This window comes from Ornithorhynchus anatinus, chromosome 6 (genome assembly GCF_004115215.2).
Source record: "Ornithorhynchus anatinus isolate Pmale09 chromosome 6, mOrnAna1.pri.v4, whole genome shotgun sequence".
In the NCBI taxonomy this organism is placed as follows: Eukaryota; Metazoa; Chordata; class Mammalia; order Monotremata; family Ornithorhynchidae; genus Ornithorhynchus; species Ornithorhynchus anatinus.
Genome location: NC_041733.1, coordinates 20,648,420 through 20,666,393, shown reverse-complemented (window position 1 = coordinate 20,666,393; position 17,974 = coordinate 20,648,420). Strand labels below are relative to the sequence as shown.

General features: G+C 43.7%; 1 protein-coding gene across 2 annotated transcripts in view; it reads right to left on the bottom strand.

The window, feature by feature from the left end:
- ITIH6 (inter-alpha-trypsin inhibitor heavy chain family member 6) overlaps window positions 1-13,983 on the bottom strand; it is a 37,662-nt gene extending 23,679 nt beyond the window's left edge. Inside the window, exons 1-3 of one of the 2 annotated variants that reach the window (XM_029068011.2) lie at window positions 13,828-13,983; window positions 8,962-9,006; window positions 2,388-2,542 (exon numbers count right to left, since the gene is read on the bottom strand). In XM_029068011.2, coding sequence (XP_028923844.1) covers window positions 2,388-2,542; window positions 8,962-9,006; window positions 13,828-13,968 — 341 coding nt within the window. In that variant the 5' untranslated portion in view covers window positions 13,969-13,983. Of the gene's footprint in view, window positions 1-2,387; window positions 2,543-8,961; window positions 9,007-13,514; window positions 13,666-13,827 lie in introns of those variants that run through there. The other variant, XM_007669691.3, reaches the window with a different exon arrangement.
- Window positions 13,984-17,974: the final 3,991 nt, after the last annotated feature.

The window sequence follows — 17,974 nt, the reverse complement described above, 5'->3', positions numbered from 1 at the left end:
TGTGCAGAGCACTGCTCTAAGCACTGGGGTAGATACAGGGTCATCAGGTTGTCCCACATGGGGCTCACAGTCTTCATCCCCATTTGACAGATGAGGTCACTGAGGCCCAGAGAAGTTGTGACTTGCCCAGTCCCACAGCTGACAAGTGGCAGAGTCAGAATTCGAACCTGTGACCTCTGACTCCCAAGCCCGGACTCTTTCCACTGAGTCACGCTGCTTCTCATATATCTACAGGGAGAATTGTCCTTGATGCTTGAGGAAGATACCACTTAGGGTGAGATTCACCTAAGGGTGGCGGGTGTGACTGAACGGGCTGATGTGGGAGCTACAGTTTCAAGCCCACTCTGCAAAACAAATACTATCCCTTGTTGTGTGGCCGCGGTGTTGCTCGTGACTGTTTTCGTATTTGCCTCCTTGTCTCACAAACTCATCATGGAGTTAAATGAAAAGAGTTAGTATCAGACCAGCTGCCCTTCCGCCCAGCAGAAGAAAGTGTAGCAGGTGGTGCTTCAGTCTGATGGATTTAAAACAATTCAGAGAATTAGGACGCAAAAGAAGCGATGAATCTTTTGTACCGTTAAGTTACAAATGTTTTTAGTCTGTTTCTGTCTCCATAGAGAATATAATTTTTTTTTTAATTCAATCCAGCTGACTCGTTTCCCAGAAATCCAGAAAAAAGAGTCATATTTTTTTCAGCTTAGGAAGTAGGCTAGGGCCATCAACTTTGAAATAACTGTTTCTTGATGATGGGATTTAAATGTCAAATGAATACAGGCAATGCCATGTAGGGTCAAGCCAACAACCTACCCAGCCTTGTGTTCTGTCTCTGACTGTGGTTCCCTCAGGAGGAATAGAGTTCCTTTGTAGTCTTTTCCTGACTATTTTTAGGAGAGATTCAAAAAGCCAACTATCTCTTTTGGTAAATAATCATTGTTGTTTGCCTGCCTCTTTTGTAAAAATAAACTTTAACAAACATTTCCCTGGCAGTTGGAATAGCCCCCGCTCTGTTCCAGGCCTTCTGAGTGGGAGGAACTGGTGAATGACTGCACAGAGTCCCCAGGCCAGCACAAATCTGCCTCTCTCAGGCACCAGCCAAGTTTTCCTTGGCCTGAGGGACAAACCCTGGCCTTGTCACACAAGCTGAGTCTGTAAGCCTGGAGCTTCCCTCGGCCCCGAGAGTTTCCACAATGACTTCCCTAGAACGTTCAACAGAGGCTTATTTTCCTTCCTCACTTCAAAAAGGAGGGTTTTATTTGTTTATTTTCATTCTTAGTACTAAAGGAAAAGATGGGCTTGGGAAGGCATAATGCTGAGATAGATACTCAAGCATTTATGCCGTCTACCCACCATCCGTCACCTCTGGTTGTCGTATTTGCCTACGGTTCAGTTAGTCAGAGCCTTGATTGAAGGATCTTACTATTACCGGAGGAGCCGCTGAGCAAATGTTGACATGAGAAAGAGTAACATACCCGATCACTGAAGTCTGTTTTTTAATTATCCAAGCTTTTTCATAACTGTTAGAATAATTTCACATAATCCATACGGATATTCCATTTACAGAAAGATATTTTAGATATGAATGGACACACAAAGATTTGCCAACAACTCTGAAAAAATTTCAGGTTACTGAGTCGTAGGAATGGGCAGTTGGATTGCTTTTGATCCTCCACAGTACCTCAGTAGGAAATTGTTGACTGGGAGGGTTTGCCCATCCTCACTCTCCAAAGGATCTAGTCTTGATTGATAAATTGCTTGAATTTTCAGACGTAATTGAGGAAACACATTTATCTAAGGTAAAGACAGTTTACCACACATATAACTCAAGATTATGGATTTCACCCCCAACACTGTCCCTTTAAGCAAAAATCACTTGAAAAATACTTTATTCTTTCTTTATCTGCTTGAACCCAGATACTGCTCTTCTGCCACACGGCAGTTTACTCACTAATCTGCAACACCCTCCCCACCCCCCAACTATTAGAAGTTTCAGGGAGAACCTTGAACTTTACACTAAACAGGCATCTTTCTTTTCAGATTACCTTGAACAACCTGAATCCTCCACTGTTTCAGGAGGCAGATGGCGAGCTTCCTTCTGTTCACAACAGACTAGCTTTGTGGCTCCCTTTTAGAGTGACGTGGATCGGTCCAGCAAGACTTGGCAACCTACCACTTGAAAGGAGCAAATTTTCCTCCAATTGACTAATTGTATTTACTGAGCGCTTACTGCGTGCAGAACACTATACTAAGTTCTTGGGAGAGTACAATATAACACAGTGGGTAGATGCATTACCCCCCAAGAAATGCAAGAAAGAAACCACGGGGCCTTTTCTGGGAAACATTAAACCAGACATGAAAAAACGGTGAGGGTAATCATTAGGATTACTCACATAGTAAAATTGGAGATGAAGGCTAAACTGGGCAGGTCAAGATCAAAGATAGCCTCCTTGGCTTCTGAGTGAGGGTTGGTCATGGTTGTTTGCACCCTGGTAGAGGCATAGCGGGACACGATGGTGGATTGAATGGAGAAACTCGTCACCGTTAGCTAAGGAAAAAAACAGAACACAGCAGATGCCACTTAATTGGCTTTCATCACCAGCACAGGGCCCTCTTAATTGGGCCTGTTGCCAAAGAAACAGATTTAGTACAATGCATTTCACTAACTCTTAAAAGCTAAATGGCACATTGGGTCCACTAAAATCTGTATTTCTGAGTCACCAAATTGAAAGGTCGTCTCTGTAACCACCTGCAAATTCCAACTTCAATGCCGAGAAATTAACGTCTTTGTATGCTTTTCTGAGTGTGTGGGAGGAAGGTATTGTTAATCAAATAACTCCATTTCGGGGAATGAATAGTCTTTCCATATGCTGAAGTGTCCTTTTTAGACTTTTTCTTTTGCTCAAAATGGTATTTGAAAGGCTTCATGTTAAACACCTTTATGAAAGTTTCTAACTCCAACATACATGCCCTTTTAATTCTCTTTATTCACACAGAGAGGGACAGGTACCATTAGCAACTATCTGGTGAGGCAGAAAGGGTCTTTACAGCTGTGGTATTGACATCACCTATGTCAATTACCATGTCATAAAATGGTATGAAATACCAGTCATTTCCTCCCCTGTCCACAGGCCTCTTGCATCCTGATCTGATCTTGCAGAGGCTCATGTTCTTAATTATTTATTGGAAAGCCTCCTCCCTTAGAATCCTTCCAGGTGAAAGTAGCCTCGATGAGGAGGGTTCTAATTGCCCTTTACTGGGCTGTCTTTTGCACAGGAAAATTGACTCTCACTGCACACCGTTCCTAGGGAACGGATCATCCTTGCCCCTGGCCGGGCTTTCTGAATACGGGTAAACCAAGTTAGTCTAAAAACCTGTAGGAACAAAAGCTTCAAAAAAGAGTTGGAACAAGCAGGAGGGGTTTACATAATTTTCACCTAAAATTTTTTAAAGGTATTAATGATGGTGTTTTATTAGTAGCTTATTATTTATTAAGCACTTATGGAGTGCAAAGCACTGTATTAAGCACAGGGAAAAGATACGCAAGTGGGAATCAAACATGGTCCCAGTTGTTCATGGGCTCACCATTTAAACGTTTAAGTGGGGAGAAGAGATTGATGAAAGATTAAAGCATGACACAAAAAGACAAAATAGACATAAAGTCTTGGTGGTAGTGGAGGAGTATGAGAGTAGGCAGGAGCTTACTAGTCCTTACTATGTGCTAAATCCTGGGATGGATAGATAGGTTCAAAACTATCTGATTGGATACCAACACTTTTCCACAAAGGGCTTAAAGTTGAAGAACCAATTTATCCCTATTTCACAAATGGGAAAATTGGCCCCAGGGTCATAATCAGGATTGTTGTTATTATTACTATTAATAGTAATGATGATAATAATAATGGTAATAATGATAACCGTGGCTTAGTGACAAGAGCACGGGCTGGGGAGTCAGAGGACATGGGTTCTAATCCCAGCTCCACCACTTCTCTGTTGTGTGGCCATGGACAAGCCACTTAACTTCTCTGTGCCTCAGTTACCTCATCTGTAAAATGGGGATAAAGACGGTGAGCCCCACGTGAGGCAACTCGATTGCCTCGTATCTATCCCGGTGCTAAGAACAATGCTTGTCACATAGTAAGTGCTTAACAAATATTATTATTTCTAGACTGGGAGGTCGTTGTTGGGTAGGGATTGTCTCTATCTGTTGCCGAATTGTACTTTCCAAGCATTTAGTACAGCACCCTGCACACAGTAAGCACTCAATAAATACACCTGAATGAATAACTGTGGCATTTGGTATGCATTTACTATGTACAGAGTAGTATACTAAGGGCTGGGGGAGATACAGGGTAATCAGGTTGGACATAGGCCTTGTCCCACATGGGGCTCATACCTAAGGAGGGAGAAAAGTATTTAATCTCCATTTTAAAGATGAGGAGACTGAGGAACGGAGAAGTCCGGTGACTTGCCCCAGTTCACGCAGCAGGCTAATGACGGAGCCGGGATTGGAGCTTAAGGCCCGTATTCTTTCCACTTCACCGCTCTGCCTCATTCATCCATAACATCGCACAACTGTACCCACCCCAACTACCACCAAAAGGGGTATAGAAGTGGCACACTGAAGTTCACAGCAATACATATGGTGAGCAAAATATTTTTTTACAGGTTTCACGCACCTCATTTTACCTCATTTTAATGGTCTGTCTATGAATTGACTGACGTTTGGCATCCCTAGTCAGAACTCGTTGGACTGTTCTGAAGCCCGATAATTAATAAATTATGGTATTTGTTAAGTGCTTCCTATGTGCCATGCACTGTTCTAAGCCCTGGGGCACATACTTGGGTACATTCAGGTTGGCCACAGTCCCTGTTCCACATAGGTCTCCCAGCCTAAATAGAAGGAATAGGATTAAATCCCCATTTTACAGATAAGGAAACTGAGGCACAGAGAATTTAGCTGACTGGACCAAGATCATACAGCAGGCATGAGGCAGAGCTGGGATTAGAATCCAGGTCCTCTGAATCCCAGGCTTGTGCTCTTTCCACTAGGCTATGCTGCTTCCTCTTTAGAGGGACCAGATGCAGCTGAATTAGGGGGCCCATTTTTGGGCCTAAGGTAACCCCATAAATCTTCACAAAGACCAGAAGTATTTAACTTGCCAATATGTAAACAATAGTTTTGCGAAAGATACATGGGCAGACAGTGAGGGAGACACACCTAGAGGGGTTTGGATATCCCACAGCGCTTCCATCTCAAAACTGGGATATGATCCAATGTCACCAAGACATTGGTCCAGGGTCGTGCATAAATTTCCTATCCTTTCATGCAATTATGTAAAAAATTCTGTGCTATTGACATCACTTGAGGCTGCTTCATTGTTTTAAATGGAGCCATTATCCTCAATCTTGCAAAGTTGCAAACGCTGGGCCAAAGTATTATCGTTGCTATGGCAATCTTGAACAAGATTCATAAATCTGGAACAGAAGTCAGGCACCATAAATACGACTAGAAAATAATTTCTCTTCTGCGGCACCGAGGGCAGTGGCAAAACTGGAGCAAGGTACACAAACCACCCCCACACTTTCACAATCAAAACAAAAATAGTTGGGTAGAGGAGCTGTACATCCCTATCCGTGATCCCTTCCGAGCTGCATCGGGAGCATCTGCCGCATTCCCCTGCTTCACTCTATGACACTGAGTCCGGGATTATGTTGATCAAAATTCCTAAAAGGATTAGACCAACTACAGTGACCCAACGTCCCACGTTAGGTGACCAGATCTCCGGTCGCCTCAGAGAAAGAAGAGTTTCTGATTGGTTTAGCTCCAAGGGTGGTAAGGAATTTAACCTAAGGCATCTGTGACAGGATAATACCTGTTATTCTGAGATCTGCATAAATACTGGATCAGGTGGGCATTTTAAAAATAAATAGTGGTATTTGTTAAGCGTTTACTATGTGCAAAGCACTGTTCTAAGCACTGGGGGATACAAGGTGATAATAATGTTTGTATTTTTGTTAAGCGCTTACTATGTGCAGAGCACTGTTCTAAGCGCTGGGGTAGATACAGGGGAATCAGGTTGTCCCACGTGGGGCTCACAGTCTTAATCCCCATTTTACAGATGAGGTAACTGAGGCACAGAGAAGTTAAGTGACTTGCCCACAGTCACACAGCTGACAAGTGACAGAGCTGGAATTCGAACTCACGACCTCTGACTCCCAAGCCCGGGCTCTTGGGAGTTTTTAATCCCCATTTGACAGATGAGATAACTGAGGTACAGAGAAGTTAAATGACTTGCCCAAGGCCACACAGCTGACTAGTGGCGGAGCAGGATTAGAACCCGTGACCTCTGACTCCCAAGCCCGCGCTCTTTCTACTGAGCCATGCTGCACCTAGGGACAAACAACATGAATGTGGTAGGAGAGCAATGAGGTGTAAGAAAATGGGAAGGCTCTGCTGAAGGCTTAGGTTGGTTTACAGTCCTGGAGTTTTGGTTTAATCCAAGACCTTCCTGGTGTGATTCCCAGATGCCAGAACACTGACCTGGCCTCTCTTTAGTTTTGAGGCCAAGGATACTAGTCCAGATCCTGAGATTATTGCTCTGAGATTGGGATCTCAGGCCCAATCCTGAATCCATTGGGTTTGGGTGGGATCGAACCGTGGCTCAACTTGGAAGGCCACTTCCTCGCCTGGTTTCTGTGTTATTGACCCTGGTTTCCAAAATCAGTGTCAGCTAAGTCAAGGTTTCCTGCTTGGCACCCAACCACATATTTCCATTTTCATCTTTGAAAGAGAGGAAATCTACTTTGCTTCGCTGAGTTTCACATTGATGCTAACTCTTAAATCTTTTTTTTTTCATTTTCTGAGGTTGCTGAGCACTTAGACATTCATTTAACTGCTAAATGGAATCCTGTTTTTAGGAGAGGAAGAAAATGAACGCCCTAGGTGTCAATATCTCATTTGTGGCACAGAGACAGGCTGTCCTTGTGGGATGCATCCTGCACATCAACTTCCACCCGGTTCCTGGAGGCTCTCTCAGGCCACCTGGGTGGGTGTGAGGTGGGTAGGACACTTATTCTCAAGGAGCCTTGGAGTGAGAGAGCCCAACCTTGGAGCTTGGTGAGGACAAGAAAGGAAATGATGGAGGAGACATCATGACACAATGGGTAAGTATCCTTCCCTTCCGCTCCATCCTCCCCTTCTTTCCCTTTTCTCCTCTTTCTCTTCTTTCTGTCCCTTTCTTCGCTTCTACCATTCACTTTTTTCTCCCCTCCCTATCTCCTTTCCCTTACTTCCTATTGCCCCCTTTTCCCTCTACTTCCTTCCCTCTTTCTTCCCCCTCCCCCCTTTCCTCCCCTACCCATCTCCCCGATTCTTCCAAATTTTGCCCCAACTTCAGTCCCGTGCTCAAACTGGGACGGGGTGCCTGGTTAAGAAGGGGGATGCCATCCTCTGGACTTATGCTCTTAAGCCGAGGTACGACAGGGTTGGGTGTTGGTAGAAGTTGGGGGTCAGCGTGCCCCTTCCTGTCCAAACGGCCCAGTCAGAATCAAGTCATGGCAGAGTGTTTGCAAGATGTTCTTAGAGCATGTCTTTCTTAAAAGCCACTACCTATCACTGAGACTGAGCCGAATGAGGTTTTCTTTGGGCTTCAACTGGTTCAGGACATGTGCATATGGGCATTCTGTTCAATTCCATCTCTGGGGAAACCTGAGGTGGGCTCAGACAAACTGGGCTCCGCTAAGAGCCGCTCTCCTTCAGAGTGGGGCCGAAGACACTGCCCGGGTGGGCCCTGCTGAGCCTTCAAAAGCACAGATGAGGCTGTGGTTGGCCTGGATTCTGGGTGTCTCGGCAAGGTGAGCATAAATACCGGCTCTTTGGTGGTGGCTCAAGGGGAATCAGGTGGACTTGATTGAGATTAATACGTGTGGAACCTATCCCCTTGTTTTCTATTTAAACTAGATTTGGTTTACACTAATTGGTTTTTCACTGCTTTTTGGCAGAAGGCTCCACTGTCTCATATAATCTGCTTTTTTGTAATGGCCTTGTGGATAGAGCATGGGCCAAGGAGTTAGAAGCCCCTGGGTTTTACTCCTGGCTCAGCCACTTGTCTGCCGTGTGACCTTGGGCAAGTCACTTCACTATGCCTCAGTGACCACATCTGTAAAATGGGGATTAAGACTGGGAGTCCCATGTTGGACACATGGATTAGTCTGTTTCTACCCCAGGGCTTAGTACAGGGCTTTGGCACATAGAAAGCGCTTAATACATACCATAAAAAAGCAGCACCTAGATACGATTAGTCATCTAGTGAAGTAGTGTGGCTCAGCGGAAAGAGCCTGAGCTTGGGAGTCAGAGGTCATGGGTTCTAGTCCCCGTTCTGCCACTTGTCAGCTGTGTGACTTTAGGCAAGTCACTTCATTTCTCTGGGCCTCAGTGACCTCATCTGTAAAATGGGGATTAAAACTGTGAGCCCCACTTGGGACAACCTGATCACCTTGTATCCCCCCAGTGCTTAGCATCTGGTAAGTGCTTAAATACCACCCTTATTATTATTATGATCTAGTGGTTGCTAAGTTATCTGTTGATATGGCATTAAAATCTATAATAAATTTACTCATATGATTTCCACTCAAAAAATTTGAATTGTTTGCAACTAAGTATGGTGTAAAGCTGAATGAAAAATGAATCGGGATAATAGTTATTATTTTTGATCAGGTTTTGGTAAGAGAACGACATTCCCTTCAATAGGTCAGTTGACCTGATTCCTCTGCAATCCATTAAATGCCTGAATGCTCAGTGTGTTCCGAATAGTGAATGTATTCCGTTGCCGCCCTCTTTTTAAAGCCTGGAAGCTATGTTTCCATTTCTAATAAAAGCAAGTATGCTTGGAATTTATTATTTAATCCACATATGTCAGAGCAAAAGAGGAAATGGAAAGTCCTTGAGATTGTTTGGTGACTTACCTCAGTTTTGGGTGCTCTACTTTGGCGCTTGATTCTCTGATTTATCTAACAGGAAAAACACACACAAACAAAAATCAATTAGGTGATTCAGACCGACAAGAACAAAATCACATTTGTATAGCATTTTATATACTCAGTTAGTAGTAGTCATGGTATTTATGGAAAGCCCACTGGGGGCCGTGAGGAATGTCCCGCCCCACGAGGTTGGATTCTTCCACAACACTTGTTTTTACAATGTGTTTTGGCTAGTACCCCGAAAGGGAATTAAGGACCATTTTTTAGACAACATGCATCTCTCTGGATGGAACCCGGAGTGATGTTGGATGAAATGGGAGTGAGCATGCACGGAAGGTCGGTCAGGGTCTGTGCAAATTTTCCTTAACGGGCTCGTTCATTCATTCAGTTGTATTGAGTGCTTACTGTGTGCAGAACACCATACTAATCACTTGGAAAGTATAATACAACAGTAAACAGGCACATTTCCCACCCAAGAACAGGAAAAAACGTTACCCCGAGAACTGCATGAATCTGAATAGATGTCAGTGGTCATTTGGACTGATTACATATATCCCATTCCCTTCAGAGTCAGTATTATCAACTCCACTTAGATGAGGAAACAGAGGAACAGTGGGATTGTAGATTTGCACAGAAACCTAGATCAGGATGAACTAGAATAGTGGCTTTTTGAATCCTAGGGCTGTGCCTGATGGACTCGACTGAATATCTGCTAAGTAATAGTATCGGTCCTGAGCTCCCTTAAAACTTTCCCTCAGTGTCACCCAGTAGCCCTAGATCAGCGACACTCTGGCAACCTGGGGTTCCTCTGAGGACTCCCTCAACCTTCCAAAATCCCATGTCTCACTTCTACGCAAAGGAAGAGGCATGATGAAAGTTATTGCTATTGTCCCCCTCTTCTGCTCCACGGATGCTTTCAGTGTTTAAATAAAAGTAATAATAATGTTGGTATTTGTTAAGCGCTTACTATGTGCACAGCACTGTTCTAAGCGCTGGGGTAGATACAGGGTCATCAGGTTGTCCCACGTGAGGCTCACAGTCTTCATCCCCATTTTACAGATGAGGGAACTGAGGCCCAGAGAAGTGAAAAGGTTGGTATTTGTTAAGCTCTTACTATGTGCAGAGCACTGTTCTAAGCGGTGGGGTACATACAGGGTAATCAGGTCGTCCCAAGTGAGGCTCACAGTTAATCCCCATTTTACAGATGAGGGAACTGAGGCACAGAGAAGTGAAGTGAAGTGACTTGCCCACAGTCACACAGCTGACAAGTGGCAGAGCCGGGATTTGAACCCATGACCTCTGACTCCCAAGCCCCGAGGCTCTTTCCACTGAGCCACGCTGCTTAAAAGTAATCAGACCTAGAGTAGTAAGCTCGTTAAGTAGGTAGTAAGCTCTAGAGTGTAAGCCCATGATGGACAGGAGATGTGTCTGTTTATCGTTATATGCTTAGTACAGTGCTCTGCACACAGTAAGCGCTCAATAAATACGATTGAATGACTGAGAGTGGTTTTCAAGCTAATTTATAGGATGCCCCCTCCCCAACAAGCCCATTATCACCACGGATGGCCCCTTAAAAATGTAGCAGGATTGCCGTGCTGTTGAGAAGGGGGAAATGATCTCAGCGGCTTTCCATGGTTTTGTACAATTTAGGAACCACATTACTGGGCTCTTCCCTAAGCCATGGTTTGTTTAAGGAGTGGGCTGGGGAATGGGGAGGGCAGAGCATGTTAAAATCGGTTTTAAAACAAGGGATGAGAGGGGCTAGTATCTCTCAAACATCAGCTCCTTAACATCCTGACAGGGGTGGAATCTTGGCCACCCGAACAGGGTGTGGAGGTGTTCGGACCCCTTCAATTGAAGTGGGGGGGGGGGGGGGGGCGTTCCTTTGACTGTTCCCTCTCTTTCAAATCCAAATTCAGTCTGGGTAGAAGGATAAGACCCCCTATCGAAACCATTCCATTTTCATCTTGGTTTCATTGACCGCCATGAAGGTAAGAAGTATAGAAAGGGAAAAATAAAAATGTTTTGATCCAAAGGTCGAGGACGATTTTATTCTTTTTCCTCACGAATACACATTTGGCTCAGGGTCATACTGTGCGTATGCCGAATGCTGCTCTTTTTACCGATGCAGGCATGATGAAAATACATCTGAGAGTCTCTGAGAGTCTTTATATATTTAGCAATCAATAGATAGCATTTTTACGAGCACTTACTCTGGGAAGAGCACTGTACGATGACATGCTTGGGAGAGTCCAACCGGTTTGGTAGGCACAATCCCTGCCCCCAAGGACAGTGTGGGAGACAGACGCTAACATAAATTACAACTTGGGGAAGCGACAGAGTTTAAAGATATGTACCTAAGTGCTACTGAGAGGGTTGTGGGTAAGGGAAGATAAGCACCCAAGTGTTTAGGAGATGCAGAAATGCTGAAGTGGCAGTAGGGAGGAAATATGTTAGGGAGATGAAAGATTAATCGGGGAAGGCCTCCGAGAAGAGGTGTGATTTTGGGAGAGCTTCGAAGATGGGGAGTGCTGACGTGAAGGAGGAGGGAGATCCAGAAAGGAGGGAAGGTGTGAGCAAGTGGTAGCCTGAAAGAGAGAGGAGAACAAGGCAAGAGGGGTAGGTTGGATTGAAAGGAGCGAAGCGTGAGAGCTGGGGTGTGGTGGAGAAGCACTTAATAGCCACTACCTAATGAATCCTAAACCACGAGCTTACTTGCAAGACTCACTTTATGAACAAACTGAGTTCCAGAGACCTAAAGAGGCAGTAGTGGAATTCAAACCCAGAGTTCTACTTTGAATTCCTGTTGTAATTGCAAAATAATACTTCCCCCGTAAAAAGCAGCATAGAAACACAGAGCTGGAACAGAGGTGATTTAAGACATGCCCCACCCAGGTGATTTGGGGATCTCCATGGGGTCCCCCAAGCTTTTAGGAGGTTGCCACTGCTGAATGGTCTGTGAGTACCCACTTTCTCCTCCAGTGGGCTTCACCAAAAATGGTGAATGCTTGCCTTATTCATCCACTCTCTTCTCCCACCACACCTCAGCTCATGCTCTTTCTTCCTCAATCCAACCTTCTCACACTGCTTTGCTCTTCTTCACTCAGTGCTCAAGCCTCAGAGGGGATGGCTGTTGGTTTGCAGTACCCCAGTTCTTCTTCCAGTTCATATTAAGCCCCGCCTGCTTGTAATGTTCAGTTGTCGGGCTCAAAATATCCAGATTATACCACAGATTCAGGAAGGACCATGTTGGGAATTAAACTGATGATAGGGAAGGATGAATCCAGAGTTTCCAACCAATTGGAGGTCCAGCCCAGGTGTGGAGATGATCTCCATCTGTATTCCTCCCAGACCTTGTCCTTATTTATCTATTGTGCATATATTATTTCTGAGTGAAACAACGATATCGACAAATTCCACTGCTTTGTTTCATCTATCAAAAAGCACAATTGTAGTCTACCATTATAACTGTCTAAATATAGTAATTTTGAAAATTTAATCTGAACAATTTAGAATGGTTCCGGATACACAATGAATTACTCTAGGTCTCAAATTAAGGAACTGTCTCCAAACTGTCCCCAAATAACAGCAGTTGCATAACAGAATAATATCACATTACAGTTACGTACACATCGGAAATGTGTTTATCTGTTATCGGCATGCCCATCCAAGGCAAGGAGATAAACTATTGGATGAATTCTATCTCATCTCTTAAATTGAAATTCTACAAGATGAGGAGACAATAATCATTTCTGAGCTCTGCCCCAACCACGTTGGCATATGTGCAGCAAACGGAATGTCTGATTCCATGTTGAACTATGTTCTAAAACGTCACCCATAATTTACACTAAAATTTCCACATAAGCTTTCAATCAAAAGTTTTAATTGCACAGTCTCCTTTAGAATACAGAATTCTTTATACTATAAAGAGAGTTTATAACCACCTACTTTAATAAGATCCTTGTATTTTTTTTAAAAGCACCTATCTGTTTAATGTTTTGTAATTACAAATTCCCCTTGAAAAAAGCCAGATGAAGCGGGGCTAAAGAGACCTCATGTAGAAACCAGAAGAAAATTCACCAGGGAGTTTCGGTCCGTGCATCTCATTCAATCTTTCTCTGACACTTCGGTAATGTTTCTCCTTCTATCTTCACTTTCTTGATCACAAACACTGGTTCTCGGGATACAGCAAAATCTAAAATTAAGTGCTCTGATTGAGGATTTCAAGTTTTTCATAATTGCAAGCTTTTTTCTACTGCCCACAGTTGGAAAAGGAAGCATTTAGTAACTGGACTTTTCTTCGGCTTGTTACTATTTAATCATACTAGAGCAGAATATTTTATTTTCCCAGATCAGGAATCTTGGAACTGGTCAGACGGTCAAATTTTTAAATAGAATTCCAGACCTGATTTTTTTTTTTTGCTAGTTAAAGATTGAATCATGACTAAGAAAAGGGAGAAAATTAAAAGGAGAAATAAGATTTTGTTTTCTAAACTTATCACAATCGCAGAAGTTTGTTTTCCTCTCAGGGGACTTACCTTCCAGTAAGGTGGGTAACTGTTAAAGGGTTCCTCGAAGGTCAAACATATTAGCATCATAAGAGTAAAGCAAAATGACAGTAGCTGTCCCATGATTGACAAGATGTGTTTGCACTCTGTATCCTAAACACATCCAGGGAGTTGAGTAGATGAAAACTAGTCCCCCAAATGATTTCGTTTTCCTTTTTAAATGGTAAGGATTTTTTTCCCTCTTGGGTGGGAGGGAATATTAAGGGTGGGGGAAGACTATAAATGTAGCATTCATGCTGATACAAGCCTTGATTGTCTAGCAGTCTGAAGCTGTGTGCCTTACCTGGAGAAAAGCCAATGTCTCTCTCTTTCCTCTCTCGACCGTAAGATGAATGAAAACGAAATATTCCAAAGAGCGCGTCCTCTTTTCAGTTTCCGATGAGGGTTCTTTATAAAGAGAAGAAGAAAACAGCCACAGTGACATTGCTGGATAAATAGAAACGGGATCCTACTTTCCAGGGACAAAATAAGGTTATGAAAAATTTGCCACCATAATATCAACAGTAACCATAGTTTGTTGTTTTTTTCCAAAATGGGAACTCACCAAAACAAATACGCAGTTAGCAACAGCAGCAAAAATTCTCTTACTTCAGACTGCTGGGTTTTTTTTCCCTTCATGGTAAGAAGAAATATTTCCTGCAGATAGTCAGCTCAGCAATTTAAGGAACTCGACTGATGCTATTTTCTATTAGTTTTAACTAGTGATTGAACCTCTTCTGTTTTAGATTACCTGAAGGTAAACATCTCAAAAATGAAATTATGGTCAAATATAATTGGTATCAGAGGATTAGAATCCAGCATATAGGAAAGGTTCATCTCATTATCTAGTTCTAATCAATTGCTTCAAATAAATATTTGAAATTTTAAATCTAAATTTGATATTTTAAATCTAAAAGAGTAACAACAATTAGCAATGAAACAAGGAACTTTTGACCAAACCAAGAGCCCGGGTTTGGGAGTCAGAGTTCATGGGTTCGAATCCCGGCTCCACCACTCAGCTGTGTGACTGTGGGCAAGTCACTTAACTTCTCTGTGCTTGAGTTACCTCATCTGTAAAATGAGGATTAACTGTGAGCCTCACGTGGGACAACCTGATTACCCTGTATCTCCCCCAGTGCTTAGAACAGTGCTCTGCACATAGTAAGCGCTTAACAAATACCAACATTATTATAGTATGGAGCAAGACTCACTGGATGTGGAAAAAATCAGAGTCCTCCAAAGTTGCGCTATGACACAGATTATTTATTTTAACTCAGATAAACAATTATGTAGATGAATTATTATAATTCCTATTTTTTAGAGAATGAGGCTTCCAACAGAAGTTCCATAGTCTCTTGGAATGAATTAATTAATCAATCAATGGCATGTACTGAGTACTTTGTCTACAGAGCACGATAGGAAGCAATTGGGAGAGTACAATAGAACAGAGTTGATAGATGTGTTCCCTTTTTAAAAATAATAATAATGGCATTTGTTAAGCCAAATACTGAGCCAAATACGTGGCTCAGTGGAAAGAGCCCGGGCTTTGGAGTCAGAGGTCATGGGTTCGAATCCCAGCTCTGCCACTTGTCAGCTGGGTGACTGTGGGCAAGTCACTTCACTTCTCGGTGCCTCAGTTCCCTCATCTGTAAAATGGGATTAAGACTGGGAGCCCCACGTGGGACAACCTGATTCCCCTGTGTCTACCCCAGCGCTTAGAACAGTGCTCTGCACAAAGTAAGTGCTTAAACACCAATATTATTAAATATCATAATTATTATTATATGGGAAGCAGCATGGCTCAGTGGAAAGATCACGGGCTTTGGAATCAGGGCTCATGAGTTCGAATCCCAGCTCTGCCACTTGTCAGCTGTGTGACTGTGGGCAAGTCACTTAACTTCTCTGTGCCTCAGTTCCCTCATCTGTAAAATGGGGATTAAGACTGTGAGCCCCACGTGGGACAACCTGATTCCCCTGTGTCTACCCCAGCGCTTAGAACAGTGCTCTGCACATAGTAAGCGCTTAACAAATACCAACATTATTATTAAGTGCTTACTATGTGCCAAGCAGTCTTCTAAGCACTGTGTGGGAGGGTACAAGTTAATCAGGTTGTCCGACATGGGGCTCACAATCTTAATCCCCATTTTACAGATGAGGTAATTGAGGCCCAGAGAAGTGAAGTGACTTGCCCAAAGTCACACAGCTGACAAGTGGTGGAGCCAGGATTAGGACCCACGACCTCTGACTCCCAAGCTCGGGTTCTTTCCACTGAGCCATGCCGCGTCTCTATATCACATTGCTACATCACAGTCTATTGTAATGAAGTGGAAATCTTGTCACTAACAAGGGATTTGGGTGATATAGTTTGCTAAATCGGATAATTCATGACAGAAATGGTGAATCACCAGGCCTGGCTCTAGACTACAAGCTCGAGCGGGCAGGGAATGTTAACCAACTCTGTTATATTGTACTCTCCCGAGAGCTTAGTACAGTGTTCCACATCCTATAAGCACTCAATAAATGCAACTGATTGATTGACTGATTACTTAGTAATGGGTGCCATCCAATTTGCTCATCCCTCCCTTTCCCTTTAGCTCTGGAAACACAGTCTCAGGGCAAGTGCGTCAAGAGTCAAAGGGATGACTGGAAAGGGACCAGAAATATTGAAAGTCTAGGGGAACGATGATGTGCTGTGACCTGTAAACCACAATTAATGTGAGGCTAGGGGAACTAGTCTGGTGTGGGGACTCTCGAAGCCCAGCGGCATGGTTTAAAGAATGAGTACTCCATTAATGGTAATAATAATAATAATTGTGGTATTTGTTAAGCACTTTCTATGTGCCAAGCACTGTAATGAGTGCCGGGGTGGATACAAGCAAATCAGGTTGGACACAGTCCCCGTCCCATGTGGGGCTCACAGTCTCAATCCCCATTTTACAGATGAGGGAACTGAGCCCCAGATAATTCATTCATTCAATCGTATTTATTGAGCGCTTCCTGTGTGCAGAACACTGTACTACGCGCTTGGAAAGTACAATTCGGCAACAGATAGAGATAATCGCTACCCAACAACGGTCTCGCAGCTTAGAAGGGGGAGATGGACAACAAAACAAAACAAGTAGACAGGACTCAATAGCATCAAAATAAATGGAATTGTAGATATATACACATCATTAATAAAATAAACAGAATAAAAAATATGTCCAAATATATACAAGTGCTGTGGGGCGGGGAAAGGGGTAGGGCGGAAGGAGGGAGTTGGAGCCAAAAGAGAAATGAAGTGACTTGCTCGAGGTCACACAGCAGAGAAGTGGTAACACAGCAGACAAGTGGTGGAATTGGGATTAGAACCCATGACCTCTGACTCCCTGGCCCATGCTCTGTCCACTACACTCCACTGTCTCCATTGCAAATGACTCTAGAGAGCCAGTACTGACTGCAGTCACTGCCCCGAACCCTCCCGCCACTTCATCTCACCAAGCGACACTTTGGAGAGCCTCGGCCTGAATTCCCCGGGCCCACCTGCTCCCTCTTCCTTTCCATTACTCCCCCATGGTGGAGCTCTGCAATTTACACAAAGCCTACCCATCTCTTCTACATCCGTTTAAGTGTTGTGGAGGGCTTTAGAACCTCTGATAGAGCAAAATGTATAACGTCAAACCAAGTTACCATCATGGTCCCCGCCGATGTTATTCAAAATAAGTGTTCCCAGTAGCTATTGATTATGCCTAACTCATGAGGATTTTTATAATAATTTGAAAAGGACCACCTTCTAAATTAGACTCCAATGTTCTGGAAAAGGTTATCGGAGATTTATGCGAAGCATTTATGGAGTATTATCCAGACAATTCTACCGTTCTTTGTTAAAGTTTAAACTGAAGGCAGACTGTTTTCTGCCTCTGACAATCCTGGAGAGATTTTTCTCTCCGAGGGGATAGCAGCTTTCCAGAATTTCGAGTTCCCCAGAAAAATGGCCATGGGGTTCTTACCCCCTTAATTTGCTCCAAATTGCAGAAAGCCCCGGTAGCTAGTTGCAGCGTCACGTGGATCTTCTCTGCTTGTATTTGTAAGGAGGGGACGGGAGAAGGGTGGTGGGGCCAAGGCAAAGCGTCCACAACACCTTCGTTGATACAGGTGCCTGCTGAAACAGCTTCGAGAGGTTAGCTTGACGTGAACCACAGAAGAGGTCTTGGAGAACTGGTGTTTACACACTCTTGGGTTCAATTTAATTAGGGACACATTCCAGCACTGACTGTCCAACTGTTCTTTGAGAATTGACCACTGGGTTGGGCAGTCCAATGAGGTGTAAAGGAACTGCGTGTCGTGGGAGGACCGGAGCGAAGGCAATTTCCTTTGGCGTTGCCAGGCCAAAGACCCCTCTGTAAACCAACTACAGCAACATCATTATGTGGCTCTTTGAAATTCTTTCCCTGGTTGTAGATAAAATGCAA